The following is a 24,208-nucleotide window of genomic DNA, read 5'->3' on the forward strand; positions in this document are numbered from 1 at the left end:
TGACTGTTAAAATTAATGATCTACAGCGATATATCAACCTTCTTGAAAACCGTCAAAATCAAGAATGGCATCCCCATGCACGAGTACCCCATGCGGTGGTGACGGACAAAGTGGTAGAGAAATGGTGCTGCGTTTATAAGATGTCTGTCTTTCAAAGGTTTCTTAACGCTGATACTTCCTATCCAAACTGAACGTTTAGGTCCCCCTAAATATCAACTTATTTGCAGATAAATAAGTTGTTTTAACGTATTTCAGCTGAATGTATTGTGCAAATATGAGACGTTGTTACTACTAATAAAAAAAGCCCCGGCTCGGACATGATTGTTGCTGAAACGGTTGGCCAAGTCCTCAATACTGACAAATAAAAAAGCTTTACAACCTATTGGGCTTTCACGAAACATCTGGCTTGCTACGTACAAGCCAGCAAATGAATGAAACAAGAATAACGCGTTTCGTTGTTTATTTAGCTAAGTATTCTCTTACAATGCATACATACACAAATCAGCATTTAATGCCAGTTTGCAGTAAAGTTTATCAGTGGATGATTAACACAAACATTCTGTACACGTCAATAACTAAATTCTTCAATGATTAGGTAACAAAATCAGTTACAATTAAAGTTGCATTTATACACCAACGCGAAATAATACTCGTGAAACCATTACGATGGATTTAATCAGTAAACAACTTCTACCTGAACTGGTAATACCTAAAGTAATTCGTCTACAAACGCTGTCGCCGGAAGAATCACAGTGCGCATGAGCGGAAGTGACGTTCTCAGTCTGAGAGTAAACTTTCGAACTCGCAGTTGAATATTCGGGCGTTGTAGCCGGAGTACCACAGTTCGCAGGAGGCAACGTTGTTGTCGAAGTCGGATTCAGCCACGAGGAGGGTTGGGTTTACTTCCATCTGTGAAGATGAAGTTGACTTAAAATATAACAAGAGGACAATGTCATGGTCATCAATATCCTCACCACAGTGTTCTGTTCGTATCTGAATCCTGTTTTTTAACTCCACCACAACATTCATGTACTGAAAATACATATAACATTTCGTTGCTTGTCCTATCTATAACGGTTACTGAGAAAATCTGTTCCCACAGGAATAACGTGCACAAATCAACAAAACGCATGGCAAGGGCAATAACTCTAACATTTTTTAACACGATTTCCGTTTTCAAACTCCACTGCGGCAACCATGTCCTGAAAGCACATACCAAATTTGGTTTCCTTATGTATACCGGTTTTTAGGAAACTCTGTCCACATCATCTAGGACGGAGCTCAAATCTATATCCCTAACATGTGGCGGGGATACTAATTCCGAAAGAGTGGAATATACAGGCAGTTACATCTGGCTTATGTTGGCTCTGGATTAGAACAGGTTTCTTGCAGCCTATGATGACTGGCTTCAAACGATCCTCAACACCCTATACTTGGTGGCTGAAAAAGGTTTTCAGTATTCTTGGCTTTGCGGTTGGGATAGGTCCCTTATTAATTATATCTCATGGTTAGAATATGTTTTATGTACCCTGTGCTTTCAGGGATAAATAGATATCCAACAGCTCTAAGTCACGTTTGACGGATTAAGCAGACCATCAGTAATTTATGCGTGGAGCTTCAAATAGATCCTTAGTGAAATATGCTTTGTGCTTAAAATCATCTATGCATGGTGATTACGATATGTTCTCGGAAACCTATGCTTGGTGGTTGCTATGCTCGTTGATTATAGATGTCGTCGGTAACCATATCTCCTGACCAATATACTCAGAACATCTGCCAAAGGCTATCTGCACGGGATAACACGTTTAGTACATCTGAACTGCAATACCATGGAAAAACAGGTTTCAGTTCAGAACACGAGCACCGAGTCAGTGAATGGTCCCGATTTCTTAAAGCGTTTAACAATTTCATATATAGAATGGTGTTCTTCGAACGTGCCAAGTAACGTATTTGAGAGGTATTTAAAAGAATGAGTGCTTAGGAGGGATAAGATATATCGTAACATATCTAGGATAAGATACATCTAAACGACACTCCTTTTATTAGGTTCCAGTGTATGTTCTTGCACCGTTATCAAGCAAGTCGTATACTGAACAGCTAAAGAAAGGCAAGTTTGTAAAGAATGAAGAAATCTCATGCCGTCTATCCATGTATCTTATCTCCGAATATGACAAGACCTTCATTTTAAGTATTAAACAAAAGAAATCTTGTTGCACAATAACCTTTAAGCTGACATCGCGGCAACATGTGTTTTATGTTACTGTCTAATAATAAATAAAGTTTAAACAGCGTGTAGGCCTCGTTATCAGGCGCCCATCGCCGAGCAACTCGACAATAGAATTCTCAAACTAAAGCTAGTGCTGTAGTGCTGCAAAAAAACCTGTTTCTTATCTCAAAGTTCCATAAACAAAGACAGTGAAATAGCTTATTTTGGGTTTTTTCCCTTACATTTTAACAGAAATTGAGGTCAATGGGTTAAGTAATCACAATAATCGGTTATTTTATTAGATCTTTTTTTCCCTGTTGTCTGGAAGTAATTTTACGGTCGCTTAACATAGTCAGCAAAGGAAAAACTGAAGAGGGGTTGAGGAGAAGGACAATCTTAGTATTCTCCTTCTTTCACCAATTGCGAATATGTGTGGGTTCGAATATGACTTGAAAACGTACTGGAAGCAGTACTAAGCAGCGTAATTTCACATTGAAGTTTGAAACAGAAAATGCTGAATGCGTTACAAAATATGTTTTTAGTTGATGGTAACATTAGTTTGTTTGGGCGTGTGTGAATAAAGCTGGATTCGGTGAGTGTTTTTAAAAGTCCCACAACGAGGTGAAGTAAGCATAAAATATCGTCGGAAGACGATGAAAAATGATATTGTAGGTGCGCTTCGTTCACTATTGTTGCCAATGGTTCAAATTCGCCAATTTGATCGTGTTTGCGCTCTTGGAACTTACAGTGAACAAGCATAGGGTATCTTTACCATGACTGTAATGAATTATGACACTACAATACATAGAGCTAGATATCTTGCGTGGGTTATATACAGTAACTTTCTTCACCTAACCTTTGGTTGGGTTGTTGTTTAACGCCACGCTTAGCAATATCACAGCTATAGGGCGGTTGATCTGTAACTAATAGAGCCAGACAATCCATCACGAGCATCAATCTGCGCAACTGAGATAAGATGACATGTGTCAACCAAGTCAGCAAGCGTGACCACCCGATCCCGTTAGTCGCCTCGGATAAGCTGGGTTACTGAAGATCAGTTCTGACCTGGATCTTCGCGGGTAACCTACATAATGGGATACGTTGATGTGAAAGGTCTACTCTTCGAAAGGTGAGGGCTTATGTGTGATTGACTTTTGGGTTCGAAATTTATTCGTAAAGTACACATATAAACATAGTGTACCATTCACCTTATCAATTAATTTGTGTTTTCAAATGTCCTTGTGGTTACAGGATGGATTAAGTCCGCCAACAAAGCATGCTTAATTTATGCAGCTAACTTGGGCGAGATGTGAATGCCAGACTAGGTGACTTGTTTCATTGCGCAGCATAGTACCTAATGGTTGTGGGGCAATGTTCATAATATTAGCCACTGGTTGAAAAAGGTCGATTATGTGAGTGCGTTGAAAATGAACAATAACATATTCTTGACGTTAAAATATCACATTGTGGAATAAGTGAAGGACAATGTTCCTGCAACGGTGTGGCAGAGATTCCGGTGTATACCCAACCCAAATTGGAAATCAAACCCGGACCACTGACGTGACCAGCTAACACCCAAGCAGTCTGGCTACCGCTACGGTCCAAACAACATGGCATACAACTGCGGTAATGTGCACGAATGAAACACTACTGGCTATTCGTATAACTCGCTCTGGTGGTATTGTGAATGACCTCTCACCTTAAAGATGTACTGTCCGGGTTTGATGTCAGTGATGTCAATCCACTGACAGTCGATGTCATACATGTAGTTGTCAGAACAGTTGACGGACAGTCCTGAAGACAAATGATGTAATCATGTGAACATATCAACAGATAGACATGGGATTTCTGTCGTTGTATCTATACTTATCTGTACAGCGCTGCAATATGCGTCACGTTGCATTATAAATTTCTGCTTGTCTTGAAATTCTACCACTCCCATATCAGGCTCCAGGTCTCTCAGAACAATTTTGGAGGGTAGTTTATCAGACTCCGTCCCAAGTGACGCTGATAAGTGCAACGTGTTTATGTAGATATTTCTATAACGTATTCTTCTGGTCTTTAGTGATTTTGAGCTGTAGTCTGTACTATCGCAGCATACATATTTGGTTAAACAGAGCAGAAGCGCCGTAAAATAATCACTGATATGAACAATACAAGTACAAGACCGCGATATCTGACCTCTGTACCCTCTGTACCCTCTGCCTTGGTCTCCGAAGACTTCGCTGGCGACTTTCCGCACTCACCACACCCCGGCCCTGTCTACTCACCTTGGTCTCGGAAACCCACACAATCGAATTTGGGCACCACTCCATCCTGACAGGCCGAGTCCTCCAGACAGAAGCTGGCCTTCATCCCCTCAGCCAACCTGTTGCCGTTCTCGTCGATGATGTCGTAGTGGGCAAACACTTCCATACTGTGATAGTGCCTATACAATAATAATCATGATAAATTAAACAACAGCAACAACAACAACAAAATGTTTTCGTCTGGACTATTGTCGGTTTCATAGTTCCAGTCTACAATTTATGTATGAATAGGCTTCACAAAACGGTAGGCCGACGAGGCCCTCTGGCTCTTTAAATTGGAGCGGCAGGCAAAATAAAAACCTATGTTGTTTTGACGATTCCAAGGGATAGAACCCCTTCCCTTGGGAACGCTCTCAACTTATACTACTCAAGTTTGTTAAGGATAAGTATAAATACAAATATATTGTGCGTCTGTTGAAATAGTCAAAAATGTGTGAAGAGTCTTTGACGGACATTTAGCAATGAAATACAAAAGAATGAAGATTTTTATGGATATCAACTACAAGAGGCCATCGAGATCCGGAGACAGAAACCAGCAATCAACCGTGACCAAGGAGTGTACCTACCAAGTGCCTGGGACTTATTGATAAATTAATCTCATCTTTTTGAGTACATTCTATCCATGTAACTCATGTATAGCTAATCTACCCGTGTACATCCCTATCAACTTGTGTTTGTACGTCATCAACATTCATGTAATCACCTTCATGTAAATCACGTTCTTCATCCTTAATCCCCAATCATGTGTTATGTAAACATCATCCAATCATGCGTAATGTATCACCATTGGCTTCCATCCTTATCCCCAATCATGTACATCGTCCTTATCCCCTACCTGTGTTATGTAAACATGTCCTATCATCTGTAATGTATTACCATTGTCTTCCATCATTGTTATCATAACTGTCGGCTTCCTATCAGTACTGGCTTCCAGCTTTCGTTAATTAATTCCACTTGGTACCTTGTTATTGTTTACCTGTACATATAAATATAGCTCTGTACCCCATTCTGAATCACCTGGTGAAGGAGTAAGCATTAACTCCGAAACGTTGTGTTCTCATACAAAGAAGTTGATATCCATACAAAATCTTCATTCTTATGTGTGAAGACATGTTTAATGATCAAAAGTAATGCCACAAAGAACCAGCATAAACATGACCAGTGAGTGGGTGAGTTTAGTTTTACACCGCACTCGGCAATATCTCAGCTATATGGCGGCGGTCTGGACCAGACAACCCAATGATCAACAACATGAGCATCGATCTGCGTAATTGGGAACCGATGACATGTGTCAGCCAAGTCAGCGAGTCTGACCATCCGACCCCGTTAGTCGCCTCTTACGACCAGCATAGTCAACGTGACCAGTAATCAGTTGGGTACCCAGTAAAAAAGAGAGTATCTAACCAATACTGAAACGTTAAAATATCACGAAGACATATCCACTGTCCACCCATAGCAAAACATAAGTCTCATTAACCCATTCAGACACTGACCTACTTTTCAGCCGATCCGAATTTTCTCGTGTGAAAGTGTAAATCGACACTTCAAACAATTCTAGCTAAACTGAATTTCAATTCCTTGTTTCATAAGAAAATGATATTTATAAATAAAATGTAATTACAAACTTTAAAAACACCGTCTTTCTATACTTTATATCGAGGTTCAGGCAGCATATCTTAACTATGGAATTGCAGACTGCCCCTGTTTGATGAGGTTGTAAAATAAGTCACAATGCATCTGGCTCACTGGTTAAACCTGTTATGTATTTTTTGCGCTTATTCGCCGTAGTCCTGTGACGCACAAAGAGGTTGATGTAATATCAGTTCCGTCAGAGACCGCCAAACTTTTCTAGCGGCAGAGCCTCGTTTTGAGATTTCCTCGATTTCTAGGTTTCCGTTTGTCAGAGCTCGCTTTACGACAGAGCACGCCGTACGACGTGTTTGCTAGGATTAGAAGGAGCTTAGTGCTGCAATATTCACGTGCATAGACTTATCAAATCATACTGATAAATATTTATGCATCCCGTTAACTGTTTAAAAATTCTGGACTGGTTATCGCACTAAGTTGTGCAATAGGACGAAACCAAGTAAACAAGAAACGAGACTCTTCTCTAGTCAATGTTTTGACATGCATGTCAGCAGCCAATGTGTGATACAAGATGTCCGATTACAATGCAGCCTGTCAGTCTATAGAGTTCCGAAGGTAGAAAATGCTCCATTTTTCATTACCGAGTTCCAGTACACTTTCTGGATAGATACAGTATGTGAGAGTTTGATCTCCAGTTCATTCAGTGGGGTAGCCTGGGGGCTAAAGGGTTCGTTCGTCATGCCGATGACCGGGGTTCGATTCCCCACATAGGTACAGTGTGTGGAACCCGTTACTGATGTTCCCCGCCCTAAAATGCCTGGAATATTGTTAAAGCTTCGTAAAACCTCTCACTAACTCGCTCACTCACTCACTGCACGTGTTCACGCGACTAAGGCCTGGTGACCGGGCAATTTATTGTCTCCTGCTCAACATACAAATCAAAGGCCCTGAAACGTCGTAGTTGTGAAGTCCAAACGCATGATTTAGACAAGTGATTTTCATTCTGGCTTACACAAAGGAGATAGTCGGAGTGACTATAATTCAATCATCCCTTTGGGTATGCCATTTTGTTTCTGCCGTCAGTCGACGTCCAGTCTAAGTAAACTTAGCCTCAGTGTATTACACTCCTCCACTGAGTCTAACAAAACCTAGTAGAAGGTCGCCTCAGGTAACCATTGAGCGACCAATGGCCGTCCAATCATACGCGAGACGGTTAAATAGATTTAACCAATCAGACAAAGGCTACTATTTAGGGGTCGGAGGGACTTTCAAAATAATCATATCACAGATCGCTCCACAAACAAAAATCCGCATATAACACAGTTATGTAACCTGCAGTATATACGCTTTGTTGTTTCTGTTGACTTGGTTACCATTAGCTAATATTTCCGCAAGATAACATCCTTGAATATTGTCAAAAACACTATTTTCAGCGACTGTTTACTTACTGTTGTCATGGTTGTATGTACGTCGTGTGCATCACCTGGTAGCGAACGTACGCTAAATAGCATTCGGAATCGTTCGGGTACGAACCTTTTCGAGATGAAAAGTTCAAAAGGAATGTGCGAATGAGCACTTTCGCGATTTGGTAAGCTGTGTTCTGATTGGTCAATCTCAAAGGTTACCCGACGCGACCCCCCATAAGGTTTTGTTAGACTCAGTAGTGGAGTGTAACGAAAAGTACTGAGGATAAGTTTACTTAGACTGGTCGACGTCTTAATTGTAACCCTCCACTGCAAATGTTGTGCTCTCTTTATAATGTTCACTTTCCTTGTACGTTACATCCAAATACAGGTTTTAAGCACTTTGTTGATATAATGTCTGTAACTCCATCGAAAACCTGAAGCGGTTATATTTCAAAATTGATCTGTCGGCTGATTTTATAAATCATCAAACCTTTAACCTTTAGTTAGCAAACACTGAGTGGCCTATGACCGCTGCGATTAAAATTTAAAAAGCGAGTGAGTTTAGTTTGAAGCCGCTTTATGAAATATTCCAGCACAATCACGGCAGGTGACACCAGAAAGGGGCTCACACATTGTGTCCATGTAGGGAATCGAACTTGGGTCTTCAGCGCGACGACCAAGCTAACCCATCACCGCAACAATAACAATGATAATAGTGAGTGGGTTTAATTTTACGCCGCACTCAACAATATTCCAGCTATATGGCGGTGGTCTGTAAATAATCGAATCTGGACCAGGCAATCCAGTGATCAACAACATGAGCATCTATCTGCGCAATAGGGAACCGATGACATGTGTCAACCAAGTCAGCGAGCCTGGCCACACGATGCCGTTAGTCGCCACTTACAAGCTCAGTCGCCTTTTATGGCAAGCATGGGTTGCTGAAGGCCTATTCTACCCCGGGACCTTTACGGAACAGAAATTATAATAGCAACAATAATAACTCAGTGAGTGAATTAAAGGTTTACATGGCGTCGTTGACACTGAAGCCACATATCGATAATAATACCAGCTGCAGTTACTTATTAATAAATTAAAACAATAAGTAGATATTGTCTCTCAAAAATAATGCTAATGGTAAAAAATATCAAAATCACATTCCCCGTGCAAGAAATATCATCAACTGGTAAATGCAAGTAATTGCAACAGATCTATCCGTGCGTCGGCCTTGTGGCCTAATGGATAAGGCGTCGGCCTCCGGAGCCGAAGATTGTGGGTTCGAGTCCCATCAAGGTCGCATGAAAGTGTACATTTTTATTTTTGCACATTTCTAACTGCAATTCTGAATTGCTGCAAAGACAAAATTCACGGTGTGGATATATTTGAATGCAAAATATTTAAACCTCAGACAAGGAATGAAATACACAGCTATTCGGAAAAAGTAGTTACATCGAAATATTTGACCACTAAAGATGAAAAACGTCAGACAATAACAAACAGACATGGTTAAGTGAATAAACAGGCTCATCAGTACGTTTTCCACAACCTTTAACAAGTACATTAACTCCTCGCCTTGTATACTGAACGGGCTGGACGTGGTTTTAAATATCGGTGCCCCAAATGTGCTAACAAAACTATGAGGCCAAGGTGGGAGCACTCTGACCGGCTGGAAGCTTCTTGTAATCCCATGTGTTCAATCTGGCGCTGAGGAAGAGGGACGTTTCCTTTCACATCGTGTATAACACTTAGATACTTCTTTGTGCAATAATAACCCTTAACTACCGGAGTACGATTCTGACCATGTGTCGGAAAAGGTCGGCGGAAGCTGCTAGGTCACGGCGCATGTGCAGAGGTAGTGTTAGCTACGGAATTCGACCTCAAGCGGACGTTATGGTGGGTCAAAACTACTCGTGGCGACACAATACGAACTGTAACATTTTATTCGGTACATCTGGAACACGAACTGATAGATCTGGTGGCAATTCTGGCCCGTGAGTACACGCACACCTGTTTCTCAACACAGCTGGCCATTGACAGCCGTGAGACTACCGAAAGCGATCGGTGGATCTCATGACAATCGGGGCATTAATACAAAATAATGATTTATGACGTTATTTCTATTAAAACATATATTATACACAAGTGCCAGCAGTTGTTTGGTTGTATAACTCCACACTATACTCCGGCTATCTGACGGTCTGTAAATAATCGTGTCTGGATCAGATAATCCAGTGATCCGCACCACGACCATCGTTCTAAGCAATTACGCATAAGCGTACGGGAGCACAAGTGACCAAACCGTCAAGGAGTTGCGACAATTGAGCATGAACTATAATATTGTCCTCTCGAATCAGGAATGGCTTTCGGTTTTTTCAGGACCACTTTCGTGTTCGTGTTTTCCACCGAAACTGTAAACATCCTATGCCGGCATCATTTCGTTTTTTCCCCTATAATATGCGGTCATAACTACACATACATGTCTGCATTTTACCTTAAACACATCAAAGAAACTTCTCCACACCTCAGGCAGAGTTGTCATTAGTGGTCAAACGCTGATGGCAATTAACGACATTAGTTTGAATTGCCAATCGGCTGATAGCCCGTGGATGGCGACCAACAGCGTACGTATTTCGATAACCTTTTCCATGAATATAGCATGCTGTCAAAAGCGGCACTAAAACCTAGCTCACCCATGTAACGACATTTAAAGACTTCAAGTAAAACCTTTGTAAAACACTATTCTGGTCCTGCGATATGTGGCTGACGTGTTAGTAAATATTTAAATAGCACACATTTTCAATTCGCGACAGACTGGCTGTTTTCCGATAAATATTTGACAACACTTACATGTGACATACACGCCACTCAACATGGCACCTCTCTCAACGATATTTAAGCCATGGCTTACATGTGACACTGGAACCACTCAACGATATTTAAGCCATGACTTACACGTGACACTGGAGCCACTCAACGATATTTACGCCATGACTTACATGTGACACTGGAACCACTCAACGATATTTAAGCCACGACTTACACGCGACACTGGAACCACTCAACGATAATTATGCCATGACTTACATGTGACACTGGAACCACTCAACGATATTTAAGCCACGACTTACACGCGACACTGGAACCACTCAACGATATTTAAGCCATGACTTACATGTGACACTGGAACCACTCAACGATATTTAAGCCATGACTTACATGCGACACTGGAACCACTTAACGATAATTATGCCATGACTTACATGTGACACTGGAACCACTCAACGATATTTAAGCCATGACTTACATGTGACACTGGAACCACTCAACGATATTTAAGCCATGACTTACATGCGACACTGGAACCACTCAACGATAATTATGCCATGACTTACATGTGACACTGGAACCACTCAACGATATTTAAGCCACGACTTACATGCGACACTGGAACCACTCAACGATATTTAAGCCATGACTTACATGTGACACTGGAACCACTCAACGATAATTATGCCATGACTTACACGTGACACTGGAACCACTCAACGATATTTAAGCCTTTACTTACACGTGGCACTGGAACCACTCAAGGATATTTAAGCCATGGCTTACATGCGACACTTGAACCACTCAACGATATTTAAGCCATGCCTTACATGTGACACTGGAACCACTCAACGATATTTAAGCCACGACTTACATGTGACACTGGAACCACTCAACGATATTTAAGCCGTGACTTACACGTGGCACTGGAACCACTGAACTATATTTAAGCCACGACTTACATGTGACACTGGAACCACTCAACGATATTTACACCATGACTTACATGCGACACTGGAACCCACTCAACGATATTTAAGCCATGACTTACATGCAACACTGGAACCACTCAACGATGTTTATGCCATGACTTTCATGTGACACTGGAACCACTCAACGATATTTAAGCCATGACTTACATGTGACACTGGAACCACTCAACGATATTTAAGCCATGACTTACATGTGACATTCATGCCACTCCCAAGCTGACTTGGCTCTGTATGGGCGGAAGTCCTCGAGACCTTCGTTGTGAACGACTGTGGAGAAGCGCAGCAGACGTCTGTTGTGAGCGTGCCAGTCTGCAGATGCAAGATATCCATAGTTAACGCTTGACATGCAACAGGGCAATTCGTGCACTGTTCAAACGTCGCTACAGCTGAGACATTCCACAACATCAAAGCGACAACATCCCTACTGCAGTGCTTCAGGCGAGTTCTGTGCAAGTGCATCTGAGTTTATTTACATTCGCGTGTTGGATCTCAGCCTGACTGAACATTGCTCTTTGTGCCAGTCACAGAGAAATAGATCTAGGCTTCGGAAACCACTCAAACTGATGTCATGCGTCTCTAACGCTGATATGTACATTCATCCTCGATATCGAGATCAAACAGTATGCCTAGGGTATATTTACACTGAAGCACAATGCTTTTCATATTGAAGTCGGCTGTCATCGTCAACTATCAACATCACTAGTCACTAGGGTTCTTTTAACCCGCGTGAGACTACTTATTACAGATTTCAAACCGAATCCGCTGGAACAATGTTTTTTTCTGTATAGAACCTCACATGGTGTCCTTCGGCATAGGACATATCACCGTTAGTTGACAAACAATTCAAACTCCTTACCAAGCCTTAAGCTTGGAGTTTTTTGAAAGCGCTGTGTTCATATATATCATATGGACGGATGATGGTACACATGTTGATAGGGCAATAATTACTAGTACAGTGAAAGCTGTCAAAACCGGCATCTGGCCAATCCGGCAAGTTGTCAGCACCGGCAAATAATCTCAGTCGAATCCGTGGCGGGTACATGTATCATCAGCTCCACAACCCGGCTCATTGTCTAAAATGGATTATTTCTTCAGTCCAAGTGGATGTCGGTTTAGACAGCTTCCACAGTACTATTTCTTCTTGTTTTAAATAACGCCAGTCAGGTTTCTTACTTTTGCTTGTGTTTCTGACTACAGTGGCTGACTCTGCCAAACAGTTCTCCTCCATGGCACACTGCAGGTAGTATAGGGGTCGGTCTGCCAGTCTCACAGACTCCTCCAGGACCTCAAGGTCAGGGATAAGGTCTGGAAGACCTACAAGAAAACAAGGTAAACTAATGAAAGGTGGTTATTGTTTCTGCCTTTCGCGCTTCGTCTGGCTCGCTTTATGTCGGAAATACGATTTGATCATGTGGTAAACTCAGAGAAATTACAAAATAGGAAGGTATTGTTCCTATACAAGGCTGTCATCCTTGTACTGTTTACGTATGTAGACGTGCATTTTATTGGGGTAGAAATTTTATATTTCGACCCGTGAAGATCCGGGTTTCAATTTGTCTTGACAACCTATGCTTGTCGTAAAAGACGACTAACATGATCGGGGTTTCAGACTAGCTGACTTGGTTGGCACATGCCATCGTAACCGAATTAAGTCGATCGATGATCATGATGTTGATCACTGAATTGTCTGGTCTAGGCACAATTATGTACAGATCGCCGCTACATAACTGGGATTTTCCTGCGAGTGGCGTAAAACTGAGCTCACTCACTCACATTTACCTACGCCTGCAGAGACCATTCATTTATTTAGTCTGGAAAATGACGCTTCTATTCTTTTACTGAAGAGTATAGTGACTATACGGTTACTTACATAATTATGGAGAGTGTTGTGGCCATTCTTTAACTTACATAGAGAATATTGCGTATGAAGATTTGTGTATTCTTTCAGTTCGTGAGAAGGGTTTAGCGTCCATTCTCCTAGTTACTTCTAAGGAGCGATGTGTCTATTCTTTGCACTTACGGTATGTACACACGATGCCAGCTACAAGAATGGACTTGGAGCAGGTGACCCCGACGTCCGTCCGAATCTTTTCACACTGATCCAGGCGACTTTCCCGTCCTTTACACTTGATCTGATAGTAGTGCTTGTGTAAATGCTCTCCGCCGAAATAGTTTACCTGAATAATGCACGCGTAAACAGTGGTTACACAACATAAACGAATCACTGATGACTGACCTTCACTGACCGTTAACAATTGCCCAGCGTGTTAGCGTAAGATAGAGGAACTTTAACTAAAATTGGTAACACCATTTTTCGTTCGTGTGAATGAATTCAAGGATGGTGGCATACATGATTCGAATTTTATATACAAATGTCAAACTGACCAGTGGCCTACATTGGCACCATGACGTCAAAGCTGGTGTGCATGGCATCATCTACTTGCCACGACTGGCTTGAATCAATATATTTGGGTTACCAAACCATAGCGCGAGGCGGATATGATGTCATAAAATAGAATCGTCAAAAAGTTTAATAAACATAATTCTTTGAAAAGCCTAATGACTGATTTATAGGCCTTTTTAATTACCCCTGACTGAAGACCATTTACGGTGCTAGTGTTGCGATGCAGTTCAGTTATTGCTAAATGTGACGTAACTATAGTTCCTCAATAACTCGAACCTACAAGTATCTAAATTTCAATAGAACCCAAAGGGTGATGAAATATGCTGCTACATCTGAGAAGAGGGCGATGGTGAAATGGGGTGGTACTCTATACACTATATGTTCTGAAATCATAATAGAGACCGCTAAATATTCGTTAAACTTCGAGCTCCAGGGAACCTTCCAATTTCATACAGCTATGATGCTGATGGAAGATGGTACCAGATCTGAGAAGAGGGTCTTGTTGAAAAAGGGTATGGCCCATAAAATACATGTTCATGGTTCCAGAAAGGACCACTTAAGAATTATCTTCAAAGAAGGAATCTTCAGACCTCACTCGTTAGAGCTGAAAGGGTAATGGAATGCGACTAGATTGGATTAGAGGGTGAAAGTGAGCATGTACAAAATACAGTGGAAGCTGTCAAAACCGGTATCTGTCCAATCCGTCAACACTGGCATACAATCCGTGAATTGTGTACTAATCATCGGCTCTACAATCCGACACATTGTCTAAACTGGATTATTTCTTCAGACCCGATGAAGACCGATGCAGACAGCTTCCACTCTATATGTTCCTCTATCCTATGAAACAGTCCACATTCGTCATTACCTGGAGGGCTTGCTTGGCGTACGGCTGTCCTATTTCCCTGCAAGCGACCATGGCCTCCCTGATTGACCATTTCTCCCCACAGACGGAGCCCCATTCTCTGTGTTCCTCTTTGACCTCTATGCGACCTTCCCAATCGTATCTACCACCGACCATGCGCATGAGCAGCCTGGGTTCTGAGGAGTTGGTCTGAATGTAGAGATAACAATAATACATAGTAATAATAGTCATAATATATCAACAATGACAAATTTAACACACGTTAATGTTCTAACATCATCACAGGCAAACGATACAGTCATTTTCACTGTACAATGTATAATAATACAAATGTCAGGTGTAAACAATTGAAGTCATCAGAACCAATTCATCAGAAGTAACCATTAGAAATAATCATGAAAAAAACAGCATTTGATCGTGGGTAATCCAATCGCCAACAGTGCCGCAATCACTTTGCAGACACCTTTGCTCTCAGACTCGACTTCCGGTTCGCTCTAATTATGTTTATGGGTTTGGCAGCACCATACCCAAGTATTAAATGAGGACATTTTTACTTTTACTTGTATAAAAGACAAACATTACACATCCATTGCTATTTTTGAGGGCCCAGGGTGGTTATTCAGGACTACAGTTTTCCTACACTTATATCCTGTACAAGAAAGTCAATCCTCTTGAGACTGGGTGGGAGGTGGCCTTACTCGCTCGTGATACCGAAGATCCGGGTTCGATTCCCGACATGGGTTGAACGTATGAAGCCGATTTCTGACCTCCCAACTGTGATAATACTGGAATATTGCTAAAAGCGGTGTGAAAACTATACTCACTTACTACCAGAAGTGAGTGGCGTCTACAGGGCACACAACAAGGATGACAAAAGAACTAAAAGACGCCACTTGAGCGGTGATGTGAAATGTCTTCAAAATTATTTCAATCATGTAGTGAAGTGTATGTAAGTGCATGCTGCTTGCTTAAGTCAGGAGTAAGCCCCTTTGTGCCAGCCCACTGTGGCACTATGCCGCTGTTGAACGTGGATACACCGCTCACACACAGTATGCCCGGGTTCGATTCCCACTCAGACATAATATGCTGACTGCGTGGTGGAGTAGCCTAGAGGTGAAAGCGTCCCCTTGTCTCGTCGAAAACCCGGGTTCGACTCCCAGCATAGGTATGATGTGTGATGCCCATTTCTGGTGTCCCCCGAAATATTGCAAGAATATTGCTAGGAGAATAGTACACTAAACACATTCACTCCATTCTCCAAAAGACTGTGTTTGCAAACGTACGGTCACAGATAAATCATAAGCTGCCATATCTGAAACATTATCCATATACTGGGTCTGAGACTCACCAACACTGCGGGGTCATCGCCCTGCAACTGGGCCTGTTGCTGTAAGCGGTAGTCTCTGTCCAGTAAATACAGTTGATGCTTTTTAAGATCTTTCCTATTTATGGGCGTGGTAGATTTTGTTGTTGTTGTTGTCGTGGCCCTAGTAGTGGTTGTGGTTGACGCTGGGGTCGTTGGATGTGGTCGACAAACGACACCAGCTGAACGACTGCTTCCATAGCAACCGCGGCGCATGCGCCCCCAGCCCGGAAACATACAATATTTCAGTTTGTCCTCGTATCCGCTGCATCTTACATTTGTCATCCATTTTCGGCCTGAAAAAGGAACGTATTTGAAATCAGTAAGTACATAAATATACAAGCAAAAGTAAAGACATTAAACAAAACTAAATCGGCATTTCAAGAAATGGCCATGGTTCCCTGGAGTATAGTTACATTGTTTTAGTACAAGATGAAAAATGATTAATATATAGGGTTGTTCATATTGGTCATCAAACGGGTTTTTCTCTCTGAACAAAAACATGAAGTGGAAATGTCAGTTAAACAACATCAGGAGTAGAAAGTACAGCAAGAATCAACAAGATAATATTTCCTACAAGCATATTGGAGATAAATAGTTTCAAAGATTTTAGATATTTAAATGCTTTACAAAAATATGAGAAGCATACACATTTTGAAAGGATAAAGAACATTGTACCCATCCACAAATGGTTAATCAACCAGCTGCAAACATTTGATAGCAAGTACGTCGTAAAGATACTCAATGGATCGCCTTAGTTTGGAACTTTCTGCATACAAACAAATAACAGGCAATAGACTCTTATTGCGTACCAAGTATCCTAATCAACGCCAAAGGGTGTCTTCAAACCGATATGATACTACGCAAAAGGTTTCACTAGTCTCCCTAACAGTCACACATTTTCATAGTCATCAATCGCCCTTAATCCAAACATAAACAAGTGTTGATTTTGCTCGAATTCTTAATCTCCAGCGTCAGTGATGGTTCTTTCCAGTTTAAAATTCAATTTTCTGTTTCTGACAATATATATGATGTGTGGGACAAAGCATCAGTTTTGTGTTTCACGTTCACTGAGGGAACTGTTAATCGTTCAAGGCAACAAGATATGGCCATTCCAACCCAGTGATATGAATGAGTGTGATTGTATTCCGTTTCAGCAAAACCACTGTTCCAGGTGCCAAACACTCACGCCCACACTGAAAACTGTATTAAGGCCATGTGTGCAAATCTGAAGAAGCTTAATCAGTGAGTCTGGCTTTACGACGTTTTCAGCAATACCACGGCTGGGGACACCAGAAATGGGTTTCCCACATTGTACCCATGTGGGGAATCGAACCTGGATCTTCAGCTGAGGAGCTAACGCTTTAACCAATAAGATGTGTCACCGTCCCATCGAGTTATGGAGCCTATAACTCACAGAAAGCAACAGATATTACATCATTTCCCTAAAACCTTAAAATACTGGTTAAAATGACTCGTCCCGTGTGGGTGTCGGCAGGAAAAATAGTAATCGAAAAAAAATGTTACAAAACGAGAGTCTACATTTCAAACTAAATTGGGTCACAAGGTCAACAAACTAAAACATAAACTTTCTAGAAAGAGTTTGACAACAAACTATTTACGTGACAACAGTTCCAAGACGCAGCGTTTGTAATTCTAGTAATGAGAAAACAGCTGTTCAACTTCTGCATCACGATGTGTGTTTTGAGGCAGAAACTTAGCTGCAGTATGATGTGACTGAGCGCTACAAGTAAAAACACCATAATTGGATACCGTCGCAGGAATGTTTCCTTTAAAAAAGTAATCTTGTGGGTGTAGAGGGTAAGGCGTCAGCCATATCTCAAATGGCGGAGATCACGTTGTGGGAACTCTCTACGGCGCGTTGTGTAATGATCCTGTACCGGAGCTCGATGACATTATAATGCAGGAATGTATCCTAAACTCATTGCACTTCCTGTTCTCAGGGGCGGGTCCGTGAATGCTTCATTCATGGCAAGGGCTCATTCCATTAGAGTTTATTCTAAATAATTCCTTTTTCAAGTTTTGTTGGATATCATCATAAAGGCTTTCTGTGCACGTCGCTATGAAGCAATGAATTAAAGGTTCTTATATATATGGTCTTCTCATAGTCTGCCATACAGGCCCTGAAGCAAATATATCCAAGAAAGCCCACGCAAGTCTAGAAAATGTGGCAGGTGAAAATATCCAGGGCGCCTCTTCATTATATATATTTTTTTTTCATTTAATTATGCTCATTCCAGAGATTAATCGTTAGTCTAGTCTTATAGGTGTGATCTTAACTTTACAACCGCTACTTAATAGCTCTTTACCTCATATTTGTCTTTAGTGCATCAGGTCTTCCGTCCCATGAAGCTATGATGTGTATATACCAATAATCTATCGATACTGATATTCATTTTAGTGGTACACAGGTGTCGACATATCATGACTTCCCTCCCTTTCGTAAACAGTACTTTGATTTCATTGATGAAACAAAAGTAGTATTGTAAAAGATCGTATACATCGTATATTTACAAAACATATACAAAACGGGATGGTTTGTCTGATCCAGGTCATACCTCAAAGATAACTATATATAACTATATATAACTATATATAACTATATATGTGATGAAGCTGTTCTAGATGACTACACACACTATGGGTTCGCTCCCCTAGTTATAGCTACACACGTCATGAATGAGAGCGGCAGTGATGTACTGGGAAACCTTTCCCCTGGATGTATAAAACGGGGCAGAGAACCGTAGTGATGTAAAACCAGCTTCCGTATATAGAATACATTTTACAAGATTAAAAAACATTGCAGCTTAAGTAAAACATACTGCTACTCCGGTCAAACGCCAAGTGTTCTTTTTGATGTTTGAAATGTCAGAATTGTCGGCGACCTGTGACGTAACGCGTGTTATTCTTGTATTTTGATACCCTAAAAGCATGTTTTGATTGCTTTAAAGTTTAGTTTAATCTTCTTATTCTGCCACTTAACATTTATACTTTCTACCCCAGGAAGCTTGTAAGTGCTACTTCTGCCCTATTCTTTGATTCCGTCTGAAATTCCATCTGCTTCCCCTCCAAATGTTTTCACATGGACCGCATTCCATTCCCATTTCCGGTTTACATATTTACGTGTCACCTGCTCACGTAGAGAGTTTCGTCTACGAGAATACGAACTGCTTATGTAACCAGCATACACCTTACCGGAAGTGACTCCATGTAGAGGCGTGTTGCCACAGCTGGGGACTATTTGCGCATGCATAAGAAGTCCGATGTGTGATATTTGTCTCTCATATCACTACGCCGCGTGGGGCAAGTCACACAATGGCACGTTGGTGGAATGTCTCTGCAAAATGCCTTTACTGAAAAAAGGCTCAGTTGACAAGCAATCATTACCTTGAAATTTTCAATTATACTGGAGCCATGGCATGGGTGGCTATATCTGTATATAGCTTGGGTGGCTGTCCGTTCTAAAAGTAGGTCATTTCCGCTAGAGGGCGTTGATCTAATTGAACCAGTTCATGTCTGGTCATACACCTTTAAAATATGTTGCTTTATTTCATGGAAATGGCAAATATTGCAATTGCTATACATTTTTTGGGTGGGGACATGAAAAGGTTGGAATTTCTGACTGACTGAACTGAAACGAAAAAAAAACAAACAGTGGGGAAGACGTAATTATAATCTCGTGAATTAGTCTACTACTGTCCACCTCTGAAAACATATGAGTATTGTTGGTCACATAAACAACAATTTACTTATGTTAGCTTTCAGATAAATACTGAGGTCAATACTGGCCAATGAAAAGGTCAACAATAACTACTAAGTATATTTCATGAGAAAAGCAAGGCACTATTTTATACCGCTTTCGGGGGAAAGGAGTATTATCTTGAAAATGAAACACAACTTTATGAATGACATAAAGTGACGTTTCCATGAAGTGTTTTACATACTTATCAGGCTAAAAGTGTTACCCATTTTGAGTCGCCAACTTCTAGAATACCGATCAAACAAAGGACATTATCTTTTATCAAAGTTAGGGCAAAGAAAAGGGGAACGCCCTATTGCGTTGATAAGGAAAAGAGAGGGGAAAAAAGAAACATGCGTTGCTCTTGTTCGGGACTTTAGACGAAAACAGTGTTACACCATTGTTCGGAATCTGAAACAGTGATGTATGCCAATTCTATACATAACTCGTCGCAACCAGGGAATATAGGTACAAGTTGAAACAACACTAACACCAACACTTCACGCCTACCACACAGTGAGTGTAAAATATCTGGTAGAAAACATGACAGGTCATTAACCGTGAATAAAATGTGTCTAAAGTACAAACCAGCTGGATTACTTTTCCTGCTGAGATCTGTGTCACGGACTAAGGAACCGTGACACAGAGATGCGACACGGTATGTTGTCGGGCGTAACCAAGCAGAACCATCGGTGTATAGAGAGTCGATACGCTGGGAGTGGGAGACAGCCAAGGCACTCAATTTAATCTCCACCACGGTAATCAAGTTAGGGTAAAACAAATGGTTCGGCGATTGGGCAACGATCTAGCATATATGTTGATAGGTCGCCATTAATTAATTCAGTAATGTCGACGAGCACATTAGTTTCTTTAGACATGCCCTGTTCAGAATGAGATACATCTCCATGAGGACACACTATAGCTAGCCGTGGGTGAAACATATGATGCATGCAAGTAAGGTATCACAACTTGTAGCTGTATTTCAATGGGTCTTCCAAGGGAGATCTCGAGTGTCAAATTGTATAACAGTTGTGCAATATTTCAGTTATCGTATGGCATTTCACATATAGTTTGGCATATAATTATTAAATCAGTTATAATAAATATTAAAGAATATGAATACGCTTACCACAAAAGAGAAAGACTCGAGCACAGCAAGGATTGGTCACACACGTTATATTTGGGATTGTGCTTTGTCAGCAAAATACAGATTGCAGTACTTTGTTGGGTACATTCCCATGAGGGATTCGAACCCACGCCCCCCAAACAGGCACCTAATCGCCAGCATACAAAGTCAGTCTCCTAACCCGCTTCCACAAAAATGAAAGTCGGAAAACTGGTAGTCATGACTGCAGACTTCGTGTAACCCTGTGATAGGGATAAATTGGCCCGGCTCTCATCGTCCATTTGACCACTTTATAAATGGCATTGTGTAATGAAGGATTTGTCAGTCAGAGACTCTGTTGACAATCCAAAGACGAATCCAGATCAAACCAAGAGTAATTTGACAAGTCTATATTGTCTTTAGCCTATGAAACCAAGTTGTCCTGGGCTCCTGTGGGTTCCTTTTGTAGATATTTGAAGAAGATGACCATTTTTGTTAGGACTAAATGTCAATCAAAATGAGGATCGGACAATCGGGTGATTAATGTTGGGAAGTTCATGGGGCATCAACAGAGGTAGTATTGTATGAAGCGAGGTATGTAGACTACTTCTAAAGAGCGTCTGTATTAAAATACCATCATACAATCGCCTCTTCTCAACATGACAGTGACCACAAACAATTGTTCTCTTTAGTCAGTGAACCATTCGCACAAAGGTAAGTCGACCTCGTCTCTCGACTCAATGGACTTTGAGTGGCATTTAATCAAGGCTGGAACTTCAGACATCTGAATACAGATATGTCATCAAAGCTTTACCGCACGCGGTACTAAATGGCATAGGGGTAGAGTAATCTCCCTTATATGTTATTTAGAGATACACAACATTAAAACGTGGATACCGGATATCTGTTATTCGAAGGAAGTGGTGGCCAATCGATTTTGTCTCGCTTTGGCTTCAAAACCAGACAGTATTTTAAATTAAAACCTGTAAGCCTAAATGAACAAATAAAAACATCTTGTGAAACTGTGTAAGGAAGGCAATTACTTGCATTGTTTCAGCTGAGGGAAGCATAATTATTTTTTAAGCATTTTCTGAGACCATCAGTGGTCCCGTCATTAATCACCTGCAGCAAAAGCAGCCCTAACCTGTCTCACAGTCCCTGAACCATATTATTTTCCATACAGCCCTAGCCTGTCTCACAGTCCCTGAACCATATTATTTTCCATACAGCCCTAGCCTGTCTCACAGTCCCTGAACCATATTATTTTCCATACAGCCCTAGCCTGTCTCACAGTCCCTGAACCATATTATTTTCCATAACAGCCCTAGCCATCCTTGCAGTGCTAGGGCCCTAAATGAGTCTAGAGGTCCCCGTGTGCAGGATCTCTGGTCACCCTTGGGTTTTTTCAATTTAAATGAGTTTATTTGTTACAAATGAATTATTTATATTCAGAAACTAGACGTTAGACTATAGCAGCCCATACTCATCCTCCTTCAAGTTTGGGTATTTCTGGACTAACAACTTGTCTCTGAAATGAACTTATTTTACAGAAACAAAAGCTCCGAGAAAAACAATATAATATAATGATAAGGAGAAATGGGAATTTAGACTTGCCATTTTGCTTGACTTGTGTTTACTTTCTTGGATAGATTTGCTTCAGGGTCTGTGTGACAGACAGTTTGTTTTCAAATACTAAAGTTACACTATTCATGACTTCATATGGGACATGCTGGTGGTATAATCGTAAAGGGGCTTCATGATCAGTTAGCCGTCCAGGGTTCGATTCGATTCGATTATGTATCTAATATCTAGATTTATCAGCACAGTACTCGTTTGGGTTTCGCCAAGGTAAAACACTACGCCACTTTACCCCCACATGTAGATGACATGCCATGGTCATTACTGGAGTACCGATAATCACGGCGCTAAACTCACTCACTCGTGGTAATATTCCGGGTAGTGTCTAAATTGAACCTTTCTACAGCCACAAGAAATTTTGTTTAGGAACAAGTCGAAACACAAGGTACTGGTTTTTCTGCCATGATGAGGTTGATACAGTACCCAATACACCCCATTCAAGTCTGGGCTATGTGGCAAGTCTACACAAGCTCAGATTCAGGTAATGAAGACGTCTCCTCTTGATTTTGTGTCATGAATATATATTTTTAAAATCTTAATGATATCAAATATGTTAATTTTAGTCTAATACTGTAAAATCATTCTTATTCGCGGGGGTTTAATTTTCGCGCTTTTCGCGCAAAAAAAATATCCGCGAAAATACAACCTCCGCGAATAATTATGATAAATTGTCATTTTCAGTGTCTCTGATTGACACGATATGTATTTGAACTCAGTGGGTCGTCATACCACTGTGTAGAAATGTCCTAAAAAGCGTGAGCGTGATAGATTTCACTAGATCATTACAAAAAAAAATTTAACGACTATGAAACATGAATAAACAGAAAAACAGAGAGAAACAGCAACGCCCTGATCGGAGAGGACTACATGATTGTAATGTAAACATCTGGATTGTAAACGTAAATACAGTATGTCCGGTCATATGGTAATACTACAGTCTCAGCATAATAGAGCTACTGGTAGAAGCGCTGTGTCTCCATCCTTAGATCCTTCCAGACTCCGTTGGGTGCAGTAGACCGTGTCGTGTTTGATAGTTAGTGTCGCCCACATGTTCCTCCCATGGCGAGGTTACGTAAGAGTTCGCGTTATGTATTGAAACTTTAGACGTTGTTTGAGAAAACTTGTAATTGCTCTACGCGCCTGGCAACACGTAGGTCCTGAGTTAGCGGTTTTCGTGTTACCGTGTCAACGATTATGTCTCGCATAGGCTGAGTCGCCCAGATGATGTTTGGGTGAGTGAGTGAGTGAGTGGGAGGGACGGACGACTAGAGAATGTGTATTGCACACATTGCTGATTCTGCTAAAAATAACGCCGTGCGTTCACACAGGTTTTAAAGGAATGAGAACTCAGGTGGTCATGAAAGGACATTTGTTTGAGGACACTTGAACGTGGGTCGTCAGAGTGGCGTATTGCACTAAGGATATCTTTGTCAAAGGTATCCCAAGGCGTCAGAGAGACGTACCACAATGGTAAGTGGTATGTAAGTATAGGATCTCAAGTTTCGAGATGTGAGAGCGACGCACCTGGCCCGGAGACGACATTACAAATAGGATCTCGGGACTTCAGAGTGACGTACCACACCATGAGATGACCATGAGATGACATTACATACAGAATCCCGAGACGTCATTGACGTACCACACCATGAGATGACATTAGAAGCAGAATCCCGAGACGTCAGTGACGTACCACACCATGAGATGACATTAGAAGCAGAATCCCGAGACGTCAGTGACGTACCACACC

The 24,208-nt window shown here is 41.3% G+C and overlaps 1 protein-coding gene and 1 non-coding gene across 2 annotated transcripts in view; one reads left to right on the forward strand and one right to left on the reverse strand.

Annotated features, from left to right (window-relative positions):
- Nucleotides 1–443: 443 nt before the first annotated feature.
- Nucleotides 444–24,208, reverse strand: part of LOC137265262 (lysyl oxidase homolog 3-like) — a 31,878-nt gene continuing 8,113 nt past the window's right edge. Inside the window, exons 2-9 of the mRNA XM_067800617.1 lie at nucleotides 15,944–16,254; nucleotides 14,599–14,784; nucleotides 13,347–13,503; nucleotides 12,500–12,640; nucleotides 11,518–11,635; nucleotides 4,477–4,634; nucleotides 3,906–4,000; nucleotides 444–909 (exon numbers count right to left, since the gene is read on the reverse strand). Of these exons, the coding sequence (XP_067656718.1) occupies nucleotides 778–909; nucleotides 3,906–4,000; nucleotides 4,477–4,634; nucleotides 11,518–11,635; nucleotides 12,500–12,640; nucleotides 13,347–13,503; nucleotides 14,599–14,784; nucleotides 15,944–16,254 (1,298 nt within the window). The 3' untranslated portion in view covers nucleotides 444–777. The remainder of the gene's footprint in view (nucleotides 910–3,905; nucleotides 4,001–4,476; nucleotides 4,635–11,517; nucleotides 11,636–12,499; nucleotides 12,641–13,346; nucleotides 13,504–14,598; nucleotides 14,785–15,943; nucleotides 16,255–24,208) is intronic.
- Nucleotides 8,733–8,805, forward strand: Trnar-ccg (transfer RNA arginine (anticodon CCG)). The gene has a single exon. It is a non-coding gene; the product is annotated as a tRNA-Arg (tRNA).

This window comes from Haliotis asinina, chromosome 15 (genome assembly GCF_037392515.1).
Source record: "Haliotis asinina isolate JCU_RB_2024 chromosome 15, JCU_Hal_asi_v2, whole genome shotgun sequence".
Classification (NCBI taxonomy): domain Eukaryota; kingdom Metazoa; phylum Mollusca; class Gastropoda; order Lepetellida; family Haliotidae; genus Haliotis; species Haliotis asinina.